The sequence below is a fragment of the Notolepis coatsorum genome (assembly GCF_963971535.1).
Source record: "Notolepis coatsorum genome assembly, chromosome: 18".
NCBI classification, from domain to species: Eukaryota; Metazoa; Chordata; class Actinopteri; order Aulopiformes; family Paralepididae; genus Notolepis; species Notolepis coatsorum.
In genome coordinates, this window is record NC_140182.1 from 81,203,623 (window position 1) to 81,216,807 (window position 13,185).

The following is a 13,185-nucleotide window of genomic DNA, read 5'->3' on the forward strand; positions in this document are numbered from 1 at the left end:
GGACATCATTGTCTCTAAGCACATTCGTAGCTCCGTGTACTGTGCTCTGTTCTCGTGGGTGAAGTCCAGAAACGTCGGTGTGCCAATGTATGATGCCATGGATGGCTGGCACATCGGTGAGCGTTGGAAGAGAGGCCTCCTAGGCGAGTCTCCTCTTACGCCTCTTGGTGGGCTGGTACCTGCTGGGTACCATGGCCCGCGTATCCAGGTGCTATTCCTCGGGGCTGGTCGTGCGTCAAGCTCACCTGTGAATTGAGTCGGGGGTCTGTAGCGCAGAGCCGCGGGGGTAGAGCCTGGGCTGTACTGGACCTCCTGGTCCTGTGGAGTACTGTGCTGCTGTCGGGCTTGACTCTCCTCCTCTCCCTCTTCTTCTTCCTCTGGCAGGTCCTCTAGATCCTGTAGTCGTCTATTTAGCCTCTCCGCGGTGTAGACCGTTTCTTCCTTGTAGCTGGGTCTCACTTGGACCGGTCGGGGAAGGGGTTCGGAGGGGGGTATAGGCTCTCTCTGGTGGTCGGGCTCAGGGTCGCTTGATCGGGTAGGGGAGGGTGCCCTTGACCCTTGTCTTGACGAGGCCCTGGAACCCCGTGCGGAGGGAGGGGGTGTTGCCCTGGTGATCAGCTGCTCCATTATCCGCGCTTGTAATCGGTCGCGCTCGGCTTCGCGCTTGGTGAGAGCGAGGTCGCGCTCTGCTTCTCTTTGGGCACCGGCAGCGGCGCGCTGGGCTTCGGTGGCGGCGCACTGGGCTTCTCTTTGGGCACCGGCGGCGGCGCGCTGGGCTTCGGCCCGGTCCCTTACCATATTCTCTTCCGTCTGAAGGCGTCTAATCTCTAGACGTATACGATCTTCGTCGCTCCGTTGCTGCGCCTGAAGGCGTTCTCTTTCCATGGAAGAATGTTCGCGCTCACTAAGCGTCTGTGCTTGGAGTCGATCGCGCTCTGTTGAGGCTGCTAGGCTGGCGAGGAATGCCTGTGCCAGCATCTTGTCCGCCTCGCTGGGGGAAGACGCTGGTTGAGGTGATCCGCTCCTGGCAGTACTCGTTGGAGATCTGTTCTCCTGTGGCGAGTCCTGGAGATCCATCTCCGGGGTGCTCTCCTCTTCTTGTAGCGGGTAGAGTTCCATCCCTGGAGAGCTGTCTTTATCCTGGAGCTCTCCGGGGACTACTTCTTCGGTCTTGGCGGGGGGTAAAGTCATGTCGGGTCCCTCCTGGTCCCTACCGTGAGCTTGGTCAGTTACGTTAGAACCCACTAGGGCCTCTATTGGCGGGGTAGCCTGGTCGATAGGGTCGGACATAATTTTACTATCTACTTTTTCCGCGTTTACCGTCTGTAGAAAGCTAGGTAGTATATTGTTCAAGTTCAAGTTCAAGTTCTTTAATAGTTGTCATACAGAAGTACAGAATACTTTCATACAAAATGCTTCTTACTGTTACGCTCCAGAGACTGTGCTAGACAACGTAATCCTCTAAGTACTGAGGTGTCTGCCGTCTACGCTGCGGGCGATCTACTTTAGGAGAACCGTTTTGTGGAGTGTTCATCATAGGCCATGTCAATATTAATACCACTATATTAATATTACGCTAGTTACCCTCCGGCTCGAAGGACCAATTGTAACTGAGGGGTACAATTCCCTGACTGTATTGATAAGTATGGTATCATTAAACCACTACCGCTTTATGTACTTTAATTACTGGCCATACAGTACATGATATATAAATATAATGAACACTTCCCACAATGAACCGGTTCTACACAAAGTTGTCTTTAAGTATTTATTGCAGCAAAAGGTACATAATACTTCTCTATTATACTTTGAATGCACTTGTAAGGCAAAGGAATGTGCGTAGGCAAATCAACAATGAATGTCCATTCTCTGGTTACGCAGGAGGTAATTATACAACCTGAATCTTAGGGAATTATATCTATGGTACACTAGTAATATATAGCGGGAGATACTGGAAGGGTCCCCCCGGTTGTAAGCCAGCAGGGGTAGAGGATCTGTCGGTAGTAGAGAGTCTGGTCAACGATGACTAAGGAGACTCCAAGTACAGGAGACGGTGCAATAGCCTCTTGATCCACAGACGAATACAGCTGTTCTCCGTAGACTGTAGCTCCACAGTGAAGAAAGCTAGCCGGCCTCAGGCTCTCTGAGGCGCCGACTCGACTTGGCTCCTCACAGGGTAAATCCAACACGTGTAGGCGTCGGCGATTCTCCGCTCCATAAATCACAGGACCAAAACAAATATAATCCAGCCGCAAAGGGCTATGTAGTCGTCGGGTAGATTAATCCAGTGTACATGTCCACACGGTTCTCGTCTAGGTCTCCTCGGGTGAAAGCGCCATGAAAGCAGCCCAGCCTGGATAAGCACTCTAGCTGATACGAGGAAGCGTTGGTGATGCTGGTCACTGTAGAACTTTAGCCGCACGATACACTATACACAAATAGACTATTACTGACTTAATAGAAATATGTCGCACTTGCACACGGTATAGCGCCAAACTCTGACAATTCAGTTATTAATTCGCACGCGGTCTCAATGCTCTATTTTGGGGCCAAACAGGCCATACTTCACCGCACGGAGTATCGTGGGTGAGGCTTCAACTTATTGGGTAACTCTTGACTTCTGACTAAGTGCTTCTGTATTCACCTGCGCCGTATTTATACGTTAGGTGGACAAACTAGTGCCAACCTCATTTCTGTCTCGTAGCCCTGGGCAAGGCCGGGCATGCACAGACATGTCTTGACGGTGACTTTGAACCTGACTCCGGAGGCATGGCTCTGGCGCCTGTGGACCGCTGTCCAATAGGAGAATGAAATATTATGGTCTGGGCTAAAGGGATATTCCGTGTATATGTACAAGGAATATACAAGGGATATCAAACGATATACAAATACTATGCAATATATATCAATCAATAAATATATATATTCGGTTTAATCTGATCCTTTGTAACAGTAACCCTTTAAATGCCAGTGTGTGTGATGGCATATATTTGCAATATATCAAATGCAAAGTAGATTTTTCTGGGGGGGATTATTACAGGCTAGCATGTGTCAATGATTAGCAACAACAGTTTTTTGTAAGGGTCCCGCCTCCACCAATCACATGCGGCTCCTTTTGTGTGTGTGTGTGAGAGAGAGAGAGAGAGAGAGAGAGAGAGATAGTTCTCCAACTTGTGTGAGATCTCCTGGTTGTTCCCCACCTAGGTTATCTCTAACTATTGCGCTGCTGCAACTAGAAACACTGTCCTGGCCTGCTTCTAAGTTCAGTGGCCTGACTGCAATATTTTAATTTTTTTATATATATATTTTTTTTTTTTTTTTTTTTTGGAAATCATCTGTTTCTGGTAAGGTTGTCTATATGGTATTTAACACTTTGGACGCCAACAACGAGTAGACTAGTTTTTTGGGATCAATATAAAACATTTTCGCCATGGCATTCATAATTCATCCAGCCTCCCTCCGGGACGCAGCTGGACCCTGTTCTGATATTGTAACGCCTCAATACCGCCACCTGGTGGATTTCGGGCGAGTTACAAACCGGAAGTGGCGCTCGGTGCATCAGGGAAATTCCTCCGCCAGAGATATATTATAACGTGGGTCTAGATACACAATCGAGTGCATTGGGATCGCTTTCGAAACGCAATAATCAATATGATTTCGGCGTTTATTGCGTCATACAAACGGGAAATGGATCTAGCAGATCGACGTCAAATAATTGGAATATTTTTCCTCCAGTCTCATCGGTGAACGGTAAGAGGAATCTAACGTTATTTTCAGCTTGATTGTCCATTTCTTTGTTTGCAATCAGTCTGATTAACGTATCAATCCATACTATATAAAGCCGCCACTGACTATCAAGGAATTATAAACGACCCCCCCCCCCCCCCCCTTTCCTTCACGCATGATGAAGCATAATGTATACCGATCATATACATTTGAATTTTTTAATATAGCGTGTATAGGAAAGAAACGCCAATCGATAATCTATCATATGCGTCGGGGCCTATAACTTGCGTTTTAGGAATTACTGCAGAAAACCTTAAAAACATAATTATATTCACGACGGTATTAACACTTTGAGTGCCACTCACGAGATTTCTCAGTTTTTTTTTTAGGTGGTTGCATGCCACTCACGAGATTTCTCGGGATTATTATTATAATTTTTTTTTTGCGATCTGAAAAATTATTGCATCACCCGAGCCTACCCGAGTATAGCCGAGGGGCGCCGGCGATCACTGTGGAAAAAAGCGCCCCATGTCGTCTCCCAGATGACATAAGTGATTTTGGAATGGACTCAATGAAAATGAATGGGGGAAAAAATTCGGTACTCCACATTTTCCAGTTCACTGATCCAGCCGGGGTTACTAGAGTTCATTCTGGAGCCTCAGAGCCCCGCGGAGCTGTTTTGTGAAATGTCTTCTTTCGGTTTCACTGTAAAAGTCCGTGAGGAAATCAACGGAGCGATTATCAGTGCGCGGCCGTAATGTGCGTGCGTGCACGTATAATATTGATCATCTAGCGTTTATTTGAAAACGATTCATAAAAAGGCCGACGAATATCAACGTTGTGGAATATTCCACTAAAAGACGATTTTCATAGAATGCTCCAGAATGAGCTGTTTTTATATCAAAACGGGGGATTTTCTAACTGCTCTGAAACGGCAACGACGCGATACAAAAACAATCTGCCTTCACAGCACTGACTGGAAAATAGTCTTTGATAATGCGATGGGCAGATTAGACACATAGCCATAATTTAAAACATAGATTAGGCGATATTAACGTTAACATTGGCGCCGATGGTGGCATTCAAGCGGTAAAACGGAAAACCAGGCGTGGCGCTGAAAGTGTTAACACAACAATGTATGAATGAAAAAATATAACGTTCCCACATCCGGAACGATAGATACCCGATGTTGAATGGGCCATAGTAATGTCGATATAGCTATAATATTTAAAAAGTTATAGCCCTGCAAATAAGGTAAACATCTCCATAGGCTTACAGCGCTGGCAGACTGGGCACAAAGATGGGCATACTGCGTGGCAGACAATGTGTTAATTGTACATTTCTCATGGAGCCAAATGCCAAGATATTTATACTCAGTGACTCTCTCAATGCTAGAACCACTCACAGTGGATATATGCAAACCATTATATTCAATATTTCGGGCTCTAGTAAACCGTATGGATTTTGTTTTACTTGCATTAAGTACCAATTTAAGATTAATAAGCGCTTCCTGAAGAGCATTAAAGAAAGGTTGCATGTTCTCAATGGCCAGGTGTACAGAGTCAGCAATACGATACACATTAGTGTCATCAGCATAAAGATGGACTTCACAACCATTCAAGGAAGAGACAATATCATTGATATAAATGGTGAAAAGGACGGGACCCAAAATGTAACCTTGTGGCACACCTTTTGTTATTGACTAAATTCAGACTGGGCATTTCCTAACTTCACACACTGTCACCTCTCAAACAAATAATCACACGCTTTTCTATCCAAAGCAATACTAGATAATCTTTGCAAGATCAAATGCTTTAGATAGATCTACAAAAAGGCAGCACAGTGTTTCATCTTAGTGTATATTGTTACTCTTAAATGTTACAGGAATCATTTTGTCATTTATCAGTAAGGGATAAACAATTGTGTATATGATTCATAATAATAATGATAGAAGAATTTATATAACAATTACTGAAAAACCACAGTCCCAATACTGAAGTGACAGGCCAGGGCATGACAACATTATGTAAAAGTACCAATACTACATAGATAATGTGAATTCTAGAAGGGCTGAGAGAGTCATTAATAAGACCCCCACCTACAGTACACCACCCACCCTTCTCATGTCTTACAGGGTTGGAAAGGGACAAGTTTGACAACAAGACGGTGTCGTTTGAGGAGCACATCAAGTCGGAGCACAACATGTGGGACTACCTGTACTTCCTGGTTCTGGTGAGGGTCAAGGATCCTACGGAGTACACCGGCCCCGAGAGCTACGTGGCCCAGATGATCAAGGTCAGTAGAGTGCATAACGGTTACCGCCACGCTACCTCATGGCACCTCGTTAACATCAGTGTGCAGTAAGGATGGGCAAAACTCAACAAAATTACTATTCGATAGTCACTGGGAACTATTTGAATACTAATCGAACTCCGCCCTCCCCCACATTAACGTATAGTTTGGTTTTTACTTAACCTCTTCCGCCCGTGCGGTCCGGGGCCGGACCGCAAATGACATCACGTCATAAATCAAGCTCTCCAGACTGTCTGACATAATTATCGTTTTCTTTTCAAACGTATTCCAGAATAAACATCATAACCATGTCACAACAGCAGTTATAATGTATATTTTCATCAATACGTTCGTTTACCAATAGGTTAAAGGGTTATTAGTGAGGTTTTAGTTTTTTTTAAATGTGTTGTTGTCATCGCGGAAATCAGCCATTTTGAATTACCGGCCGTCGGTGAATGTAGTAATTTTGATTCATTTTGAGAAGAGGACATCCAGAGCTTTCAATGAGCATTGGAATTTTTCAAAACTACACTTCCCAAAGGCTTCTACTGTTGCTTTTTGCAAGCAAATGACTTCCTGATTATTATTTAAAATTTTTCTTTTTACTCTGGATTATATACCACAAAACTGAACGTTATTGGCATATATGCGTTTGTCTCCCCTATTTTGAGCATTTAGCAACCATCCGATTTGAAATCAGTTTAAAAATGGCGGAGCTCTTGCAAGAATAAAAAACCTACTGTACATACAGTAGATTTCATTATCGGTTCTTCATGCACGCCTTGTGATACTAAATCCAAATTGAACTCGGCCATTTGAAAGAGAAGATTTGGCCCAATCCATATAATAAAGTCATTTATAGGCCTGCTATTCTATATTCTATAATAATATTTCAAATTGCATTGGTCCGGATGGGAGAATTCAGTACTGTATCTACAAAACCTTCTGTTTAATCATCTTCCCTTTATTCATTTCCTTCCATTTTGTACACGTGATCTCAAGAAGGTACTGAACAAGCTCAGTGGCTGTCAAAGATGCAAAGAAAAATCATAATTAATATTCTCCTTTGTGTCATCACAATTTAAGCAAGCCTAGTAATAGACACAATATTTCTGACACTGTGTGTGTGTCTCTCGCTCTCTCTCTCTCTCTCTCTCTCTCTCTCTCTCTCTCTCTCTCTCTCTCTTTCTCTCTCTCTCTCTCTCACACACACAGAAAAGTGAAACTTTTTAGACTTTTCCTATTCTTCTGGGGACATTCGGAGACCCCGCGCCTCGCCCCACGTTCACAATCGCTCTCATTTCCATGTTGCGTGTTGGAGCCTGTGTGTCTCCGTCCTCCTTCTCAGTCAGGAGTCGTACTGTTTCTACCGAGCGAACGCCCAGAGCCCAGCCTCTGCAGCAGACGATCCAAGGAAGAGAGAAACAACTTCCCCCAAAATGTGGCAGAGCCTCCGTCCCTCTGCACAGCATCCCAATGTACTCTCCTCTCTCCCCCCCCCCCTCTCTCCCTCCCTCTCTCTCTATTCCTTTCTCTCTCTATCCATCTCTATTTCTCTCTCTCTCCCCCTTCTCTCTTCCTCTCTCTATCTTACCCTCTCTATCCCTCTCTCCCTCTCTTTCTCTCTATCCCTCTTTCTCTCCTCTCTCTCTATCCCTCGCTCTCCCTCTCTCTATCCTTCTCTCCACCCCCTCTCTCTATCGCTATATATCCCTCTCTTTCTCTATCCTTCTCTCTCTCCCCCTCTCTATATCCATCTCTCTCTCTTAACATTCTCTCTCCCCCTCTCTCTCTATCCTTCTCTCTCTCACTATCCCTCTCTCTCTATATATATATATCACTCTCTCTCTATCCTTCTCCCCCCCCCCTCCCTCTCTCTCTAGAAAAAAAGCATTTGTCCCCTCTGCCCAGCATCCCAATGTACTCCCCCCCTCGCATCACCCCCCACCCCCCTTCCAGGCCTCGGTGCTGAAGTGCTACAGAACTCCCGTCCTGCTGTGGCACGGCACGCTGTAATTAAACCTGGGCGAGCTCTCTGCACGATAATCAATGCGGTGAATCGCGGGCGGGACGTGGAGAGGTGTAACGGGCAGGAGAGGTGTCACCCGCCGGGTTAATGGATTCAAACCCCTGGCGTCAGGAGCACAACCGTGCTCGCGGGTTCCTGTGATTAACGCTCAGGGAATAATAGCCCCCCGAACGTTTGCATAACAATGTCTCATTTGCATTGCAAACAGGAGACAGGCGTCCAATTAGAATGTCTTGGCAGGCATGTTGGAAGTGTGGAGATCGCTGGGCCGCGGTGTTGACGCATTATGATTGTTAACGACGAGTTTTGTATTAAAAAAGCTAATATGAAGCACAGCCGTAAAATAATGTCAATCCCTATTCCCTACCCTAATTCAAAATCTCTCTCAAAGAGCACCTACGGGAGGCTGCAATTAGAAACTGGCCCCGGTAAATGTCCAAACCCACCCACCCAACCCCCTCCAATGTACAGTTTCTTCCCCTCGAATGTATACATTTTCCTTTAGCATCTCTGTCTCTTAACCAATACTGTATGTCGTGTATGTCATAAATGTCATGATGAATTGAAAATGGGGGACCCTGATGTGAACAAGACTAAAGTCTTTCTCTGGTCTGCATCCCTTAACAATTGTGTGTATTGAGCCGTACTGCATTGTACCCATTCTGCAATCTGTTAATAAAGTTTTCAATCAATCAGAGGCTCATGGGACATAATTTAAAGAACATATCCAACCACTTCATTCATTCATTCATTCATTCATTCATTCATTCATTCAACCTTTATTTAAACTCGAGGGACACTGAGGTTTCCCTAATTTACAGTGACGTCGAGTAAACATCTAAAAGAGATAGAATAACGCAAAGATAAAACAAAGATAAAAACAAGTTATCAGCACAAGTTCAAATAAGATAATAACAGGAAATTGGAAAAGCAGACTAAAAGCAATTACAAAATGACTTTTTTATTCATTTATTTTATTAATCAAAGCTATAAATCAGGGGTTCTCAAACTTTTTTATACCACGACCCAATTTTATTTAGGATTTCTTTTGGCAACCCCACACTTGGGGGCATAATTTCACCTTGGAAATAAGGAATATCAAAATAAAAGCACACGTTGTTGAACTTGGTCATGCATATTTATTAGAACATTTAATTACAGCACTGTTATCAATGAAATTAATGAATATTATCAACAAAAGCAACGGAATAGTTTCTGTATACACATTTATAAAACAAGGCATATTTAGCCAAAATATATTGCCAGAACATAAAAAGAAAATGCGTTCACGTGCGCTTTGGCGGAGATCCGCTTCTACTCTGAAAATCCGGCCTCACAGAGGTGTGTTGATGCGAAGAGGACGCGTGTATGCCTTCAACGACGGAACTGCATTTCCGCGTTCGAGTTTTGTGCTCTGATTGGCCAGGTCATGTGACATGTGCGCCAATCGTGGGACAGCAAGTTCTGCGCCTATTTCCGGGTCTAACAGCCTGCAAACTACCTGGCGTTCTATCGCCATGCTCTAAGACAAACTCTAACGTTAACCTACTTCGAAAGAGCGCCTAAGCTTAATCATTGTCGAAACTTGCGGTCCCACGATTGGGCGTACATGTCACATGACCAGAAATGACCTGGCCAATCAGAGACGCGGAAAAATGCAGTTATGTTGTAGAAGGCATTCAGGCGAAGGGGACAAGCTTTCTCAGCACAGCATTACACAACAATGGGTACTCGTTCCGGACTAATATCCAGAACTTTGCCTGTCCAGTGAACTTGACTTTCAGTAGCTCGTCACACGAAAGATCAATCCGCGCTTCTTCTGAGTTAAAAAAGGCAATTCAATACTCTGCCTCGAGATAGCCACCTGACTTCAGTGTGTTATAGCAGCTGGTTATGCGCAGAGCCCATTTCATCGCAGCCAACTGGCACCGCTTCTGACAACAAACCTATCCATTGCGAGTCCAGGTTACACACAAAAGACCAGACCCCCATCCCACGATTATAAATGCGCAGGATGTAGTGAGATGTGTATTGGAATACTGTGTGTCGGCGTCCGTTGAGACATGGCAAATACACACAGCTGCCAGGTGGAAAACTCGATCTGAGTTATTATTTATTTTGCCAATGCACTGTCACCTACCCGCGACCCCACTTTGGGTCGCGACCCGTAGTTTGAGAACTGCTGCTATAAATTGTCCAAAGGTTGGAGGACGAGTATCGATCTTTAACTCATTAACCGCCACGCTGTTTTCCCATCTCCACTCAATGGCGCCAGCGTTATTGACCATTTCCGCAATGTTTGCGGACCCATCGTGTGTTCTGTATTATAGCTATGGAGACAATAGTATGGCTCATTTGACAGGCATTGTTTATAGTCCAACACTGACAAACCAGTTAATTTCTACATACTTTAGTTTGTGCGCTATTCCACGCTAAACATCGCCCCTTTGCAAAATAATCCAGTATTTTTTTTCTAGATTGCGAGATATGACATGTTATATGCATATGCCCAAATCGTTTGGGTTGCTCGCCTGAAACTCCAAATATTTCCAAATCAAAGGTATATACCATATATATATGCAGGGTTCCCACGGTACCTGGAAAACATGGGATTAATTTTTTCATTTTCCAGGTATGGAAAGGCATGGAAACTGAGCAAAAGTGACCAATTACATGGAAATAGAAACAGTTGTCCTGGAAAATTGTATTGGATGATGTGTAATAAAATGTAACTATTGAGCACAGAATTAACATGAGTTTATAAAAACCCTTTAAATGGAGGATCCCATGTTGTAGAGCATGCTCTTGGCATCCTATTATATGGTATATTGGATGTTGGAATTTGATGCAGGCAACTTGGTGAGCCAATGGAGCCTTGGCATCTACAGTGAAACTTGAGTGAAACTTCTTATGCAAGTTTATCCTCAAATGTAAGTAGCTGTGTTTTAACTGTGTGGTAAACCTGGGTAAAACGTTGGCTCTCATAACGAGCCAGTTAGCCAGCGCCAGGTACAGTAGCTACCAACGTTAGCTCTCATAACGATAGCCAGTTAGCCAGCGCCGGGTACAGTAGCTGGGAGCATGCCTATGTTCCCCGGGTCCTATGTTCCCCGGGTTCTATGTTCCCCGCTTTGATTGATTGAAAATTTTAGACCACCAGCCCTGATTCCAAACTCTAACCTTAACCAGTTCGAAAGAGGGCCTAAGCTTAACCGTTCTAAACAAGGCGGACATTAATCATTAATAAAATAATAAAAATTTATAAAATGTTCAATCTATTAATCAATCAAACCGGGGAACATAGAACCCGGGGAACATAGGACCCGGGGAACATAGGGATGATCCCCAGTAGCTAGCCAACCTTAGCTCTCATAACGAGCCAGTTAGCCAGGAAGAGAAGAGGCCGCGAAGATGGAAGAGGAGGATGACAGAGGAAAAGGGAGAACAGTGGAGAGGAGTTGAGAAGAGTAGGAAGAGAAGACAGGAGCGGACACGAGAGGGGAGGTGTGGAGAGAAGAGGACAGGATGAGATAGGAGAGGAGTGGAAGAGAGAACATATATCAATCCCAGTGCTCATGTGTTCCAGACAGTTCAATAAATTGTTGTTCATCTACAGCTTGTTGCATTATTTCATGCATTGATATTATCAATAAGACATAATCTCTAAGCATTTACAATGTAGGCTTGACTGGCACATCTTTTAAATCAAGTAAGTAGTCAGGTGTCCTAGGGGGTTGTGTGTGAGGGGAGGGGGGGGGGGACACACACTTCAGGGGCCTATAGATCATCACTTAATATGGTACCTGGAAAATCAGGAGGTAGTATGGAAAAAAATTTCAAGGCAAGCGTGGGAACCCTGATATGTTTCTTCACAAAATCATCAAGGGGGGGGGGGGGGGGGGGTCGTTTTACCTCGAAGCTGCGATAGTTACCAAAAGCATGTTTTAGGTTCGGTAAAATACGACACTGTGATCGATACAAAAGCATGTTTTAGGTTCGGTCAAATAGACCTAAAATAGACCTTACCTTAGTTCGTGTTCCTGCAGCCAGATTCACAGAGAGAGAAAGATCCAGAAACCAGAGACTCAGTTCAAAAGGTAGGCGATACTGCCACCTGGTGGGATTCGATCGTCATTGCAATTTTTACGTAGGCAGCGGTGCCAGGGAGACACAGGGAGGTCCGCGTGAGTGTTTAGAATGGGGATCAAAGGAAAAATATCAAAGGATCTAAAAATGAGAACTCGTTTTTGGTGCTGAACGTTTGTATTTGAAACACGAGAATACTAGTTTTTGGCGCAGAAAGAATGAAAGTGCTTAAATCGGGAGCATGTAGGGGTCAAGTGTCTTGCTCAAGGACACTTCGACACACTGCCCGGGAGGAGAGGGAATCGAACCGGGAACCAGACGACTGCTCTACCTCCTGAGCCACTGTCGCCCGTGTCAAGAGTAGCTGAAGTTGGAGCACGAGCGAGGAGGTCACTCACGCCCCCGAGGTGGTGTCTGCGCCAGGCTGCTGCCCTCTCCTCGCCGCAGAGCCCAGAGGAGGAGACACGGGGGAGCAGAGTCTGGCTGGATGTGGGAGGTGCTCAGGATGTCCACGGAGCCTCTGCAGTCTGGACGGCACGCGCGGTTATTATTACATCCTCTACTACAGTATGAGGACACAACGCGACAGGGGACACTGGGCTGATTAAGACCGGGCCCTCCCATCTGTGTAGTTGATGATGATGACCCTCGCAACAAACACGTGCGCGTTCACGCACGCACACACACACACACACACACACACACACACACACACACACACACACACACACACACACACACACACACACACACACACACACACACACACACACACACACACTTTCTTTACACAATAAGCGCAGCTAGTGTGCACAACATAGTGGTGTGGCCCAGAGCAGAAGAAATATCTTGTTATAGTGTGTGTGTGTGTGTTTGTGTGTTAATTATGACTGCAGCCACAGGGTAAGCAGGTACTGCAGCACCACAACTCTGTTACATAACCATCTCAAGTGGCCTGCTAATGGCTCAGCCCTGGCTGGCACGTGCTCTCTTGTCCCCTCTCTCTCTCTCGCGCTCTCTGTCTATCTTTTTCTCTCTCTCTGTCTGCCTGT

At 45.1% G+C, this 13,185-nt stretch overlaps 1 protein-coding gene across 2 annotated transcripts in view; it reads left to right on the top strand.

The window, feature by feature from the left end:
- The window catches only part of itpr2 (inositol 1,4,5-trisphosphate receptor, type 2), a 286,031-nt gene that overhangs the window by 246,323 nt on the left and 26,523 nt on the right, over positions 1–13,185 (top strand). For both annotated transcript variants that reach the window (XM_084334286.1, XM_084334287.1), the window contains exon 55: positions 5,861–6,021. In XM_084334286.1, the coding sequence (XP_084190412.1) occupies positions 5,861–6,021 (161 nt within the window). The remainder of the gene's footprint in view (positions 1–5,860; positions 6,022–13,185) is intronic.